The sequence below is a fragment of the Molossus molossus genome, unplaced genomic scaffold (assembly GCF_014108415.1).
Source record: "Molossus molossus isolate mMolMol1 unplaced genomic scaffold, mMolMol1.p scaffold_m16_p_39, whole genome shotgun sequence".
Taxonomy (NCBI): domain Eukaryota; kingdom Metazoa; phylum Chordata; class Mammalia; order Chiroptera; family Molossidae; genus Molossus; species Molossus molossus.
Window position 1 is genome coordinate 858,200 of NW_023425376.1, and position 16,844 is coordinate 875,043.

Consider the following 16,844-nt stretch of genomic DNA (forward strand, 5'->3'; position numbering starts at 1 on the left):
AGGAACAGGCATCTGAATTAGCTCATTCTGGGTCCCACTGTTTCTCTACCCACCATTATCATGCTTGTCTACATATTTCAATCTACTATTTTCCTCATTCCTAAACTCCTTCCTATCACTTTTCAAGCAATGTGAAGCCTACCCTACCCCTTGAAGAGCTTCTTTAACAAGGGCCCTATGTGCCCCTGCCCTACTGTTGGCCTTTCAGCAATGGCTTTGAGTCCATGTCAAGTGAGAGGAAGGGCATATACGTTATAAGTGAAAAAGTTTCTTTGACAATCATTACATGTATCACTTACTTATATAAAACCTCCCTGCGTTCTCTAATTAGTCTCTTAATTGTTCCATTCACGTAGTTGGTAAGATCTACCTTGCCGAGGTGGGAACATAAAAGTGTTAAATAAATATCTAAAGATTTCCTGACAGTGGCAGTGAAATCCTAAAGGTAGGAAGTAAACTTCTACAATTAGCCCAAACTGTGCTAAATAATAATAATTACTCTGAAAACCCAATTGCAAAGGATATTTTATGTTTATGTTGATTCTTTAGATGAAGAACAGGTAAGACTCTTCCAAATTTACTCACAACCCAATTCTAAAAAAAAAAAAAAAAAAAAAAATGCATTCACTGTATATGGCATAAATGAAAAAGATTAAGCATATTTCACAAACATATCTTAAAAAAAAATCTTCACTAAGAATATGTTTATTGATTTTAGAGAGAGGAGAAGGAGGGAGGGGGAGAAAGAGAAAGAAACATCAACTGGTTGCCTCCTATACATGCCCCAACTGGAGACCAATCCTGCATCCTAAGTATGTGTCCTGACTGGGAATCGAACAATCTTTTCATGTATGGGATGATGTTCCAACCAACTCAGCCACATGGCCAGGGTGAAAAATCTAACCTAAAAAAAATTTAAACTCACAGTTAGCCATGATTATTGTTGGGTTTAGTTTTCTGATAATGAAACATGAGTTCTCCAAAAAAAGTATGAAAAATGAAAAAAAGAAAGAAAAATGAAAGAAAAAAATTGGGGCAGCTAACGATCCCACAGAAACCATGTAGGATGCTACACAAAGACACCTGTTCTTGGTGACACCAGCAGCACTGCACTGTGAGGACCTCCCCTTGAAGTCACAACTTGGACAGCCATTATTAAAAACAGGACTCCCTGCTCAACAACCAAACGCCCCTGAGGGATCCATGCAATGAGACACCTAAAGGTGGGCATACCAGTGAACAGAAAAAGAAGGAAGAGAAGTGGAGGACAGACAGGAGTGGCAGATCCAGTCTGGTGCTCACTGCAGACACTACAAACAGGACAGCAGCAGTGAAGGGTCAGGGTGACACCACTGCCAGACAGAATGGAGGGGTAGAGGCAGCAACGGGCCTGGATGGCTGGCACACTGATCCAGGCTCATGGTCAGAGAAGGGTGTAGAGGACTACAGTGTTCCACAAGCTGCCAACACCAGAAAAAAAAAGCAGCCATCATGGGAATCCCCCTTCCCAATCCTCCAGTGGCCCACCCAGCATTAAAACCCTCACTTGGGCCCCGGCTGGTTTGGCTCAGCAGTTAAGAGCGTCAGCTCAGGGACTGAAGAGTTGTGGGTTCAATTACAGGTCAAAGGCATGTACCTGGGTTGTGGGTTCAATCCCTAGCCCCAGTCAGGGACTTGCGGGAGGCAACCAATCAATGTATCTCTCTCACAGCAATGTCTCTCTCTCTTTCCCTCCCCTCCTTCCACTCTATCTAAAAATTAGTGAAGCCCGGCCAGTGTGGCTCAGTGGTTGAGCGTTGACCCATGCACCAGGAGGTCGCTGGTTCGATTCCTGGTCAGGGCACATGCCCAGGTTGTGGGCCCAATCCCCAGTGTGGGGCATGCAGGATGTGGCCAATCGATGTTCTTTCTCATTGATGTTTCCCGTCCTCTCCCTCTCCCTTCCTCTCTAAAATCAATAAAGAAAAAAAATAAAAATAAATAAATAATAAATTATAAATAAAAATCAGTGGAAAAATATCCTCGGGTGAGGATTAACCAAAAATAAATAAATAAATAAAACCCTCCCTTCCCAGTTCATGAAAAGGCAAAAGCAGCATTCAAAACCTAAATGGTCAGTACACATTACAACTTAACCTACTAAAAAGAACAGAGCCTCAGATGTATGAAGCCACTTCTCACCTACCCCTCACCTGCCCATCATGGCAGAGCCTGGTAGAGGCAGCTGAGACATCCGAGACAGCAGTATGGCTGGCAGCTTCTGAATACAGGAGAGTGGTGCTTGGAGGCATGGACCAACAGACCCACAGCCTCCGATACACCACCACGGGAGTGGTTCCCTAAAGCTGAGGAGACTGGGTCTTAAAAAGGATGACTACCTCCTTGCAGGATATGGGGCAATTCCCACAACTGAGTAGACACCAATCCACAGAGATCAAGGAAGTCTCAGTAGCACATATAATTCTGGTCAAGGGCACGCACCCCGGTTGCGCCAGTTAGATCCCCAGCCAAGGTCGGGGTCGTGTCTCTCACATCGATGTTTCTCTCCCTCCTCCGCCCCCAACTCTATGTAAGAAAACCAATGGAAACATACCCTCTGGTGAGGATTAAAAAAGAAAAAGGTTGAAAATCGCTGTTTTAAACAGTGAAGAGTCAAACACTTAACAAAAAAGAGAGATTAAATTCCCACAAATGTCTAGACAGAGAAAAAAATTTATCAAGCACAATAAATAACAAAACTAACAAAGGACAAAGCAGTTCAGAAAGAAAACAAAAAAGATCCAGAAAATAAACTTAAAGACATGAAAGACTGATTAAAACGACAGCGAATTCAAGATCAGTCATAGAAAAACTCAACGAGATATAAGCAAATTTAAAAAACAATTCAACAAGCTCAGGAATGAAATCAATGAACAAAATGAGTACTTTACCAAACAAACCAAAACTTTAAACAGGAACCAATGAGAAATTCTGGATTCGAAGAACTCAATAAAAGAGATGAATAATGAACTAGCAAACACAGGACAGAGAGCCAGCCAGACGGAGGAACTCATCCATGATACTGGGGACAGAAATCTAGAAGTGACTCAGGTGGGAGAAGAGAGAACGGAGTAAAGCGTTAAAGAACCCCACTGGAGAGAGCAGTGTGAGAATGACGGGTGGGCAGTACAGTGGGAGAAGGGAGCAGGGCTTATTCAAACACAAACTGACAACTTTTCACACCTATGGAAAGAGCTAGACATTTGATCTAAGCCCTTCCTTATTTCACTGTCTCCGGCTTTCATAAAGGGACTCTCAAGAAAAAAAAAATCACCAAATATTAACGGCACCACAAACGACTAGGAAGAGTCAATGTAATCCTGAGAAAAAAGAACAAAGCTGGAGGTATCATATTAACCTCAAATTCTACTGTGAAGCTGCAATAATCAAAACAATATGGTATTGGCAAAAAACCAGACGCACAGGCCAATGGAACAGAATTCAGAACGCAGAAATTAACCCACATGTATATGGGCAAATAACTTTTGACAAAAAAGCCAAAAACATACAATGGAGAAAAGAAAGCCTCTTCAATAAATGATGCTGGCACCCTGGCCAGTTTGTTCAGTGGTTAGCGCATCGGCCTGCAGACCAAACAGTCGCAGGTTCTATTCCAGTCAAGGGCAGGTTCTATTCCAGTCAAGGGCAAATAACTCGGTTGCAGTTCATTCCTGGCCCTGGTTGGGGTCGAGCAGGAGGCAACCAGTCAATGTGTCTCTCTCACTTCTTCCTTCCCACTCTATCTGAGGATAAATGGAAAAGTGTCCCTGGGTGAGTATTAAAAATAAACACAGTGCTGGGAAAATTGGAAAGTAACATGGAAACAAATGAAACTACATCATTGTCTGTCCCCATGTACAAAAATTAACTAAAAGTAAAGACCTAAATATAAGACCTGAAATAATAAATTATAGAAAAAACAAAACAACAACAGAAAAAAACACAGGAACTAAACAAATGAATCTTGGTCTCAGAATTTGACCCAAAGGCAAGGGAAGTAAAAGCAAAAATGAATGAGTAGGATTATACCAAACTAAAATATTCTGCACAGCAGAGAAACCATCAACAAAACAAAAGGCAACCAATGGAATAAGAGGAAATATTTGCAAACAATATCTCTGATAAGGGGCACATATTGAAAATATAAATGAATTTATGCAACTCAACAAAAAACCAACAACAATCCAATTAAAAAATCGGCAGAGGAACTAAACAGGCACTTTTCCCAAGACATATAAATGGCCAACAGATTAATAAAAAGATGCTCAACTTCACTAGCTATTAGGGAAATGCAAATCAAAGCTACGAGGTACAACACCACACCTGTTAGAATGGCTATTATCAACAACATAAGTAATAAGTGTTGGAGAGGTTGTGGAGAAAAAAGGAACCCACATTCTCCCACACTGCTGGTGGGAATGTAAACAGGTAGAGCCACTATGGAAAACAGTATGGAGGGTCCTCAAAACATTGGATATAGAGCCCTGGCCAGTTTTGCTCAGTGGTTAGAGCATCGGCCTGCAGTCCAGAGAGACCTGGGTTCAGTTCCCGCTAAGGGCAAATACCTCGGTTGCAGTTTGTCCCCGGCCCTGGTTGGTTGTGTGGGTGGCAACCACTCGATGTGTTCCTTTCACGTCAATGTTTCTCCCTCTCTCTTCCTCTCTCTCCCTCCCAATCTGAACAAAAAAATAGAAAAATGTTCTTGAGTGAGGATAAAACAAACAAATAAACAAACAAAACCACATTAGATATAGAACTACCTTATGACCCTACAATCCCTCTTCTGAATATCTACCTGAAAAATTTGAAAACGTGTTCAGAAAGATGTATGCATCCCTATGTTCATTGCATCATTATTCACAGTAGCTGAGATGTGGAAACAACCTAATTATCTTTTGATGGATGACTGGATAAAGATGTGGTACAGTCCAGCCAGTGTGGCTCACTAGTTGAGCGTTGACCCATGTACCAAGAGGTTACCAGTTCTATTCCCAGTCAGGGCGCAAGCCCAGATTGTGGGCCCAATCCTCAGTGGGGGGGCATGCAGGAGGCGGCCAATCGATGTTCTCATCGATGTTTCTATCTCTCTCCCTCTCCCTACTTCTCTCTCTAAAAATTAATAAAAAGGAGAAAAAAAGATGTGGTACATACATTCAATGGAATACTGTTCAGCCATAAGAAAGAATGAAATATTGCCATTTGGGACAACATAGATATATCTTGAGACTATTATGTTAAGTGAAATAATTGAGATGCTAAAACTCAAGAATTGTATATTTCACTCAGATATACGACATAAAAGTAAAGCAACAACAACAACAAAAACCTCATAGACACAGACAACAGTATAAACGTTATCAGACAGGAAGAAGGGTGGGGAGGATGAAGAGGGCAAAGGGAGCCTAGACTTTGGGTGGTGAGCACACAATGCCATATACAGATGATGGAGACCTGCCTCCCCTTGTTTGACTTCTGTCTCTGTAAATTGGAGGAGAAATGTGCTTACCCAAGGGCTGTAAAAGCACTGTGAAAACCATAAAGCATTATGTTAAAAAGCAACGGCTTTAGACATGATACCAAGCCAGGTGTTCCCAGGATTAGGTTCCTGGGCTAGTCAGACTACGAGAAGAGACTCACCTTGTGCCCTGGTACTTCTGTCCCTGGCACAGCTTTCATATGGAAATCCACCATTCCTATCTTTTCTAATGAGTTGGTGTTGCCTATTGTTGATTTTTCTTTCTTTGCTTTTGCTTCTTCTCTCTCTTGGGCCAATCTGAATCAAAGAGAAAATCTAAATAAACCAACGACACTTCTGTTTTATTTTTATTTGTTTATTTTAAAAACTAATATAATGCTGTTTAACTTTATAGTGATAATTTAGGGTCTCCCAATTTTCCTTTTCAACTTATGCACTTTTGGCATTTTATCCCTCCTCAATTTCTTCCCTTTTCTTCATGAGGAAGAGGTGTCTTTCAGAGCCTAGTCTGCCAAGTCTTGATTATTTCTATCCTCATAATGAAGAGAATGCTGATTTCAAGTCCCCTCTTATTTAGGCGTGAACAACCGCACTGACCAATCCTCACTGGGCTCTCTGTCTCTGGTCTGTTCCATCCTGGAGAACAACTGTCAGCTTTTTGCTCCTGAGCCCACCCACGGGCACTTCAAGGTAGTGGCACTGTGTCCTCACCCTGCTCCACTGGGGACCAGGTCCTGTCCACAGTAGGCACCGAAGTGCTGCTGAATAAAAGTCTCTTCACTAGCCTGTCACAGATGTTCCCAGCTGAAGAACAAAATCAAATTCTCACTTGTCTCAGCAGACCACTCCCTCAAAATATGCCTCCTGCTTGCCACTTGGCTTAGACCTATTTTTCCTTGATCTAGAACAATCTTATCAATAACACTGGTCGATCCATCTGTATACTCCTAAAATATTTCCCCTTCTTAAAGTTCCCAGACTTACACAATCTTTCCTCTCTGAAAATACTTTCAGGATCTTAATTATCTTCATCTTTGTATGACACTATCATTAACAGTCAAAAGTCACATGAGCAATTGGGCAGTGTCTATTAACATTTTAAATGTATATACAGCTCCATGACACAGCAACTCTTCTGGCTGACACAAACCGCAAAGGATGCCTTACATTATGCACGAGCCATCCTCAAGGGTCATCTATTACTATGAAAAGGTGGAAACAGTCTAAATGTCCACAAGTGAGGGATGGCCAACTACACACTGTGGTTCAGCTATTTTCCAAAATAGTACTAAACAGTCGTTACAAAAAAGAGGGAAGATCTATATCACCATAAAAGAGTGTTAAAAAAGATAACATAGGCACCCAGCCGGCGTTGCTCACTGATTGAGCATCGACCCATGCACCAAGAGGTCACCAGTTCGATTCCCAGTCAGGGCACATACCCAGGTTGTGGGCCCAACCCCCAGTGGGAGGCATGCAGGAGGCAGCCAATGTATGTTCTCTCTCTCTCCGAAATCAATAAAGAAAAAAAAATTTAAATTAAAAAAAGATAACACGGTCATATATTTTCATAGCTTAAAAAATATATATGTAAATACACCGGTTGAGTTGGAGGTTCTGAGGAGTAACAGTTGAGATGTCTGAATTTGCTAATGTAATAAATATATTACTCAATAGTTTCAAATCAATTAAGTGAATATAGGAAAACATTTACAAAATAGAAAATACTATTTAAATTCACATAGAATAAATCTTACCTGTGCAGAAAACTTTCTTTTGCTAATTGAATTTGTAGTGTTCCACCTTTCCATTTGGTTTTATTTAAAACAGACATCCCTATAAAGAATTATTACCCAGTTACATCGCAGTACAAAAATACATTTCAGAATGAGCTTTTTCTAATTATTTAATACCAAGGAGAGCAGACTTGTTAATCATGAAGAGATACAGAGAAAACGGAATAGAGAATTTGAGGCCTGGAGTGAAAAGGCCTAGATCCTCGTCTCACCATGACCACACACCAGTGGAGCCCTTATATTCCCTACCTCCCAGTGTGACTGCAAGATATGAATGGGACAAATGTGTAAACTATAAAGCAAAATTTGTTTGGCATTTGTTTATAAGGTAATGTCAGAAGCCTCTGGTGAACGACTAATATTTATTTAACATTTTATTATTTCCCACACTAAAACTAGAAAATGTTAATGCAATTTTCCTAAGGGAAATCAGAGGACACTCTGGAATTCTGTAGCACTTCACTTTTATGTATCACCTCATACTAGTTATTACTGTAACTTCCAAACAAATTAACTGCAAGTGACTAAACTGTGTTTGAACTGCTATGCCCTAGTGGTTGATTTTTCTCAGTAATTGCTATCAGGTCGTAAATAATAACCACTAACAGATAGAAGATTGTATTGGTAGGTACTATTTTAAATATGAAGGTACTATTTAACTAATCTTCACAGTAATATTATGAAGCAAGCAATATGTTATATGTCGGGTAACCAAATTGGAGCTTAGAAGTTTAAATAAATTGCAACAGGTCACAATTCAGAGCTGTTGTGTTCTTAACCACAACTTATTGGTTATATCTACTTCTTCATAGAACAGAATAAATAAAAGTTTTGTTTTGTTTTGTTTTTCAAATGAAATGCAAGGACTGTGGCCTCTTTCTTTATTAGCAGTACCTCTTGACTTTTCAGCTTCTGAATAAGTAGAATACATGACTGCACCAGTGGCAGTATGGATTATCCCCCCTTGCTTCTTCAATGAGACCACAGTATGCCCTCAGCTTTACTCAATTTCTTGATAGAGATTTTGTAATTTCAAAAATATGGTCTTATAAGGGCATACACTAAAGCCAGATTTAATGACAAGAAAATAACCTCCCTAAGAAATTAACACTGGAGAAAGGGGGTTGGAGTTGGGGGGGGAGTAATGGCATAGTTTCCAGAGGAATATGTGTAACAAGCAATTTCTATGAAATTTTGTTTCTTTCCAAAATACTTTGGAATACCACTGTTAAGCAAACCCATTAGCAATGTGCTACCACACGTCTGCTGACGCTAAATGGTATGAAACTAAACCTGTGGAGTTACAGGACACTGGAATTCTCTTGATCATGGTTGTCCCTCTGGATAACTTCAAAAATGGCTGTTAAAGTTCAGATCTAGAGAAAAGTTTTTCCAAGTTATGCAGAGGCATAAAATGGCAAATCATATAGAAAATATCTTACATTTTTTCAGGTCTGTTTCTGCTATTCTGACGTTGATATATGCAAAGACTTTCTGTGGGTTTCCTAAAAAACAGAAAAATAAATGCATTTAAACTCTTATCCAAGGAACAATGTATAAATGATTCAGTTTCTAAATTTAAAAAAAAAAAGGAGCTCTTAGAAACTAACTCTTTCAAACAAACACCTTGTTTATTTTTCACTGGATACAAAGACTGCATTTTTTTAAGTATGATTACCAAAATACTCCAACAAAAATGAATAAGGGATTCCAAAATGGTAGCAGAGTGAATGGAAGCTACACAGATCATCTCCCAGGACCAAACTGGAATTACAACTAAAACAGACAAATCGTCGGAAAAAAGCAACAGAAAAGCAGCTTGCAAAGACCGTATAACCAGAGAAACTGACTTGATACTGGTAGGATTGCGAAGGAGCAAGAGGAGGGCTAAGAGCCCATGGACAGCAGAGGTCTTAGCTGTGAGTAGCGCCCTTGGGTTAAACTCCCAAGTGGCTCCACAGCACAGAGCTAGGACAGACGCTTAAATAGCCACAGCCACTCACCTTGGGCTCCGGGAGAGGGAGGGTGGATTGGACTGGAACTGTGTGGGGACACTCGGGATTTGGAGGGCACTCAGAGCTTTTGCTGAGTTGCAGCCACGCAGGACAGTGGCCATCTTACTCTTTCCCAGGGGTCTGTGGAGAGGTGGCTGCCCCTCCCTCGGAGATTCAACCCCACCCAGTGGTCCATTGAAATGCAAATTGAGGCACATTAACAACCAGCATCTGACCCACACTTGAGAAATCCCCTTAATGCTGAGCACCTGAGAGAGTTTCTCATTCAACTGAGGACCCAAGGCTCTTCAAGTAACCTCTACTGATAGCCTCCAGGCAAAAAGCTATAGGATAATTGAACCATTCCTGGGCTAGCAACTCTAACCAGGAAAGTAAGACTTGACAATAGTGTTTAGGTCTCCCACACTCCTCAAAACCCAGGAGAGGGAGCCACAAACAGCAGAACACCAACACCCACAGGGAAAATTTGGGAGGTTCCAAAGCCCACTGTGATAGCCAAAATGGTGAAACAAAGAAACAAATGCCAAATGAAAGAACAAGAGACCTCTACAGAAGATGAGATAAATGAGGAGCAGTTAAGCACGTTAACAGAGCTAGAATTCAGAGCCATGATCTTGAGGAAGCTCAACAGCATGAGTATAGACATCAACACCATGAGTGAAGACGTAGAAATGTTGAAAATAAACCAACTGGAAATTAAAAACCACCAAGAAGAAATGAAGAATGACATATCAAAAATAAAGAACACATTGGAAGGTCTAAACAGCAGAGTAGAAGAAGCAGAGAACCAGATAAGTGAATTAGAAGACAGGATAAAAAAAAAAATCAACCAATCAGAAAACCAAAAGGAAAAAACAATTAAAAAACAGGAAGATAGCTTAAGAGAACTGTGGGACAACTGGAAACGTAATAATATCCACATCGTAGGAGTCCCCGAAGAAGAAGAAAATGAGCAAGGGTTAGAGAATGTATTTGAAGAAATAGTGACAGGAAACTTCCCTAATTTGGTGAAGGAAGAAGGCATTCAAGTTCAAGAAGCACAGAGAGCCCCAAATAAGAAGAACCCAACAGGCCCACACCAAGACACATAGTAATTAAAATGACAAATATTAAAGACAAAGAGAGAATCCTAAAGGCAGCAAGAGATAAGTAATAGGTTACCTACAAAGAAACCACCATAAGGCTCTCAGCTGACTTCTTAACAGAAACACTACAGGCCAGAAGAGAATGGCACGAAGTAATCAAGGTCATGAAAAACAAGGATCTGAATCCAAGACTACTCTACCCAGCAAAGCTATCATTCAAAATAGAAGGTCAAATAAAGAGCTTCCCAGACAAAAAAAGGCTAAGGGAATACATTAGCCCCAACCAGCACTGCAAGAAATGTTAAAAAAACTGCTGTAATTAGAATAGAAAGAAAAATAGAATCGCACTAAACAAAAAAGGAAATAAATAGGTACATATCAATTATCACCTTAAATGTAAATGAATTGAATGCTCTGATCAAAAGACATGGAGTAGCTGATGGATAAGAAAGCATGCCTCATATATATGTTGTTTACAAGAGACCCACCTCATAACAAAAGACTCACATAGGTTGAAAGAGAAGGGATGGAAAAAAATCTTCCAAGCAAACAGAAAGCAAAAAGAAAAAGCTGGGATAGCAATACTCATATCGGATAAAATGGATTTCAAAATGAAGGCCATAACTAGAGACAAAGAAGGCCACTACATAATATTGAAATGATCTATCCAATAGGAAGATATAACCTTGATAGACATATATGCACCCAATAGGAACACCAAAATATATTAAAAATCTTCTGGAGGACTTCAAAAGAGAAATCAATAGCAATACAATCATAGCAGGGGACTTCAACACCCTGCTGACATCACTGGATAGACCCTCCAGACAAAAAATTAGCAAAGAAACAGAGATTCTAAATGAAGCACTAGACCAATAAGATTTAATAGATATCTACAGAGAATCTACCTCAAAACTACAGAATTCACATTCTTCTCAAGTGCACATGGGACATTCTTAAAGATAGACCACATGTTAGGACACAAACTAAGTCTCTACAAGTTCAAGAAGACTGAAATCATATCAAGCATCTTCTCAGATCACAATGGCATGAAACTAGAAATCAATTGTAACAATAACATGCAAAGACATTTGAACACATGGAGGCTAAATAGCATGTTATTAAACAATGAATGGGTTACCAGGGAGACCAAGGAAGAAATTAAAAACTTCCTGGAAACCAATGAAAATGAACACAAACAACATAAAATCTATGGGATGCATCGAAAGAAGTTCTGAGAGGGAAGTTCATAGCACTACAGGCCTACCTCAAGAAACAAGAAATATTTCTAATGACTAACCTCACAACTTAAAGAACTAGAAAGCAAACAAAAAGAAAACCTCAGAGCAAGTAGAAAGAAGGAAATAGTAAAGATCAGAGTAGAAATAAATGACAGAGAGACCAAAACAACAATTCAAAGGATCAATGAAACAAAGAGTTGGTTTTTCGAAAGATAAACAAGACTGATGGACCCTTAGCTAGACTCACCAAGAAACAAAGAGAGAAAACCCAAATACACAAAATCAGAAATGAAAGAGGAGAAGTAACAACTGACACTACAGAAATACAAAAGATCATTAACAAGTACTATGAACCATTATATGGCAACAGATACGGCAATCTAAGGAAAATGGACAAATTTCTAGAAACACACAGTCTCCAAAAACTGGACCCGGTAGAGATAGAAAACTTGAATAGACCAATAACAATTAACGAAATTGAAGAGGTAATCAAGACTCTCCCCGCAAACAAAAGCCCAGGCCCAGATGGCTTCACGGGGGAGTTTTACCGAACATTCAAAAAAGAACTAACACCCATTCTCCGCAAACTCTTTCAAAAAATTCAAGAAGGAAGACTTCCAAACTCGTTCTATGAAGCCAGCATAATTCTAATTCCAAAACCAGAAAAAGACACTACAAAGAAAGAAAACTACAGGCCAATATCCCTGATGAACATAGACGCCAAAATCCTGAACAAAATACTAGCAAATCGCATCCAGCAATACATCAAAAAAATTTATTCACCATGACCAAGTGGGATTCATCCCAGGGATGCAAGGCTGGTATAATATTCGCAAATAAATAAATGTGATACACCACATAAATAAAATGAATAAATACCAGATGATCACATCAATAGATGCTGAAAAAGCATTTGACAAAATCCAGCATCCATTTCTGATAAAAAACCCTCAGCAATGTGGGAATAAAGGGATCATATCTTGACATAATAAGGGTCACATATGAAAGACCTACAGCCAACATCATACTCAATGAGCAGAAACTAAAAGCATTTCCCTTAAGAACAGGAACAAGACAGGGATGCCCACTTTTACCACTCTTATTTAACATTGTACTGGAAGTCTTAGCCACAGCAATCAGACAGGAAGAAAAAAATAAAAGGGATCCAAATTGGAAAGGAGGAAGTGAAACTGTCATTATTTGCAGATGACATGATATTATACATGGAAAACCCTAAAGACTCCATCAAAAATCTACTAGACTTAATAAATGAATTTGGCAAAGTAGCAGGATATATAATTAACATCAAGAAATCGACAACATTCTTGTACACCAATGATGAACTCACAGAAAGAGAAACTGAAAAAAGCAATCCCATTTACCATCGCGGCAAAAAAATTAAGATACTTAGGAATAAACTTAACCAAAGAAGTAAAGGACCTATTTGCAGAAAACTACAGGACATTGAAAAAAGAATAGAGTAAGATATAAAAAAGTGGAACCACATACCTTGTTCATGGATTGGAAAAATTAACATCATTAAAATGTCCATACCCAAAGCAATCTATAGATTCAATGCAATTCCCATCAAAATACCAATGACATATTTCACAGAACTAGAATAAATACTTCAAAAGTTCATATGGAACCTAGAATAGACACAGCTATCTTGAAAAAGAAGGACAAAGTACGTGGGATCACATTACCAGATATCATGTTATACTGCAAAGCTAATGTAATCAAAACAGCCTGGTACTGGCACAAGAACAGGCATATAGACCAGTGGAGCATAACAGAGAACCCAGATATGGTCCCAAGACATTATGCTCAATTAATATTTGACAAAGGAGGCAAGAGCATACAATGGAGTAAAGACAGCCTCTTTAATAAATGGTATTGGAAAACTGGACAGCTACATGCAAGAAAATGAAACTTGACCATCAACTTACACCATACACAAAAATAAACTCCAAATGGATAAGAGACTTAAATGTGACCCGTGAATCCATAAATATTTTAGAAGAAAATGTAGGCAACAAAATTTTGGACATCTTACTCAGCAGAATTTTCAATGATACATCACCTAAAGCAACAGAAACACGTGGAGAAAGGAGAAAATGAACACGTGGGACTACATCAAACTAAAAAGCTTCTGCACAACCATCAAAATGGAAAGGCAACCCACTATATGGGAGAGCATCACTGCCAGTGATACATCAGATAAGGGGTTAATTTCCAATATATAGAGTACACATACAACTCAACACAAGGAAGACAAAGAACCCAATTAAAAAATGGGCAGAGGAGCTGAATAGACATGTCTCCGAAGAGAACATACAAATGGCCAAGAGACATATGAAGAAATGCTCCACATCACTAATCACCAGAGAGATGCAAATTAAAACAATGAGGTATTTATCACCTCATACCTGTCTGAACGGCTGCAATCAACAAATCATCAAACAAAGGTTGGCAAGGGTGTAGAGAAAAGGGGACTCTAGTACACTGCTGGTGGGAATGCAGACTGGTGCAGCAACTATGGAAAACATATGGTGTTACCTCAAAAAATTAAAAATCGAATTGCCTATGACCCAGTAATCCCACTTCTAGGAATATACCCTAAGAAGCCTGATACACCAATCAGAAAGAATATATGTACCCCCATGTTCATAATGTTCATAGCAGCACTATTTACAAGAGCTAAGATTTGGAAACAGCCCAAGTGTCCATCAGTAGACGAATGGATAAAAAAGCAGTGGTACATATGCACAATGGAGTACTATGCAGCTGTAAGAAAGAAAGATCTCTTATCCTTTGAGATGACATGGAGGGACCTGGAAAGTATTATCCTAAGCGAAACAAGCCAAGCAAAAAAATACAAATACCACATGATCTCACTTATTTGTGGACTATAATGAATATAATAGTCTGAGGAACTGGGTAGACCCAGAGATGTGGAAGTAGGGTACAGACTGACAACCCTCAGAAGGGGGGTGGTAGGGGAGAGAAGAGAGAAACACAGAACTGATATGCATGTATGCATAACCAATGGACATGGACAACAAAGCCAGGGATGGGGTGGGTGGGATGGGGAGGAGGGTGTCAATGGGGTAAAAAAGGAGAAACATCTATCACAAAAAACAAACAAACAAACAAAAAAAACATTATTAAAAAAATGAAGAAAAAAATGTCAAGTGGTCCGTTGATTACATGTTGTTATATTATATTGTTAAACTTATGGTTACATGTTAGTGACATTCTGTTTAATAGGATACTGAATGAATATTAGAATGTCAGCTCTGGACATGAAAAGTTACACATTTCAGAAATTGGATGTTGTAGAATTTGGAATATTTTTTATCTCAGGAATGTAATTCTGAGCAAGTTTCCGTCATGTTATACGTCCAGGGCTAACGTTCAGCTTCACGCTTCCTTTATTTTGTGATAAATGACTTGAGTTACATCTTCCTTTAAGTACTCATGGAGGACTATAATTTACCTTGGTCATCTTTCCGAGTGATGATCTCCACATCAGAGACTTCTCCAAATCTGCTGAACTGGGTTTGTAGGTCCACCTCAGAAATGTTCTGGCCAAGGCCACCCACAAAAAGGCGCTTTGTTTCTCTGTTGCCTTTCATAAGCCTGGGCATACACTCAAAGTGTTCTGGTGGGAGAAATAGTTTTTCATGTACAGAGAAAAGCTCTTTCAATTAGTTCTTTTCAATCCTAAAAACTAAACAAAAAAAACCCCAACTCACTTTGAACCTTGGATGCCAAATAGGTTACCTGGAGATTCTGGTCAAATCCTACGTCCACTTTCTCCATGAACCCACTCTGGAACAGTACTACACACAGACACAGGTACAGGGAGATGCCTTCCCTCAGATGAGTGTAACCTCACACTCTACTCATCCTCATTTACTTATCCACCTTGCTAGGTGTTTCCCTTTAATTCATTTACACACCCCTTCGCTCACTTTAAGAAATGAGATGTGAGAGGTCAGCATACTGAAGGATAACAGAGCCAGAGCTCAATCCTGGCATCTCTCGGTCACATGAGAAGGATGCAGTTACTACTCTGTCACAAGACGGTGACTGCAAAGTGCTGTTCAGGCAGAGAGCAACCGATGGCATAGCGACACAAACTCGCTTGGTTTCCTACCCCCAGCGTTGTACGCATCTTCTGCGTGCATCTCATGTTTTCAGATGAGCAGGAGAGATGGCCTCAATTTCCCAATGCCGTTCGGAGAACTGGTGAGGCCAGAATCAGAAACCAGATCTAATTTCAGAACCTGCAGTGCACAACTCTTCTGGGCAGGCTGTTGGAACAGAAGGGGCGCAGGGACACTCCCGGAGGTACTGCGATCCGAGGCCCTGCATGAGATCTCGAATCCCGTTTGGCACCTACAGGCGCTCTGCGGCCACACCCTACCTTTCCCAAGGGGCTGACACATTCTTCCCACTCTAGACCCCCAAACGACGTCAGAAACCAAACGTCTGGCTCGTGTTCTGGGCGTGAGGCACGGCCTACATCTTCCTGGTGGAACCCCCTGCCCCCAGCTCCTCAGCCCAGCCTTCTTGCCCCTGAAGACCCAAAGACGAAAAGGAACAGTGGAGGCCAAATAGCTCGGTCACTTTCCACGGCCCAAACCCACTCCTTACCCTCAGTCTTCCACACCCAGGGCCGGGGAGTATTGGGGGGGGGGGGGGGGGGGGCGGACGACTCAGTTCTAGTCACGTGTCCCGCTAAGCGGAGTCTCTATTCCTTCCTACCGGTTTTCCAACCCAGCCTCCTAAGGTTCCGTTAGCGCCTTCAGTTCCCTAGCGCTCTTTACTTCGTTACCCGTCGTCTGGGATCACGCGATGCCTCCGTCACTCTTCCCTAAACGTCCTCAAAAGATTCAAAGAGTAATTCCACGATTCTTACGTGAGAGGGTTTTCGCCATGTGTCTATCCACGCCGGGACTAGGTCGGCGGAAGTGAGGAAGCGAAAGCAAAATATTGAGACGCTCCCCTTCCCACGGTCCCGGAAGCGACTCTTCAGTGCGCACACATCCGGGCTGCTCCAACCTCCGCGAGCGCAGGTTGGACGGCCCTAGCCTTGGGCTTCGATTGGAGCAAACCAACTCTCCCCAAGCGTAGGGGCCGCTGGGAAGGGCCGCGGCGACGTTCGCAGGACGGCAATGAGCCCG

The 16,844-nt window shown here is 40.6% G+C and overlaps 1 protein-coding gene across 2 annotated transcripts in view; it reads right to left on the reverse strand.

The window, feature by feature from the left end:
• Positions 1-16,344, reverse strand: part of NOL8 (nucleolar protein 8) — a 42,349-nt gene extending 26,005 nt beyond the window's left edge. Inside the window, exons 1-6 of one of the 2 annotated variants that reach the window (XM_036281567.1) lie at positions 15,815-16,344; positions 15,152-15,316; positions 8,754-8,816; positions 7,273-7,351; positions 5,677-5,812; positions 526-594 (exon numbers count right to left, since the gene is read on the reverse strand). In XM_036281567.1, coding sequence (XP_036137460.1) covers positions 526-594; positions 5,677-5,812; positions 7,273-7,351; positions 8,754-8,816; positions 15,152-15,316; positions 15,815-15,845 — 543 coding nt within the window. In that variant the 5' untranslated portion in view covers positions 15,846-16,344. The remainder of the gene's footprint in view (positions 1-525; positions 595-5,676; positions 5,813-7,272; positions 7,352-8,753; positions 8,817-15,151; positions 15,317-15,814) is intronic. The other variant, XM_036281566.1, reaches the window with a different exon arrangement.
• Positions 16,345-16,844: the final 500 nt, after the last annotated feature.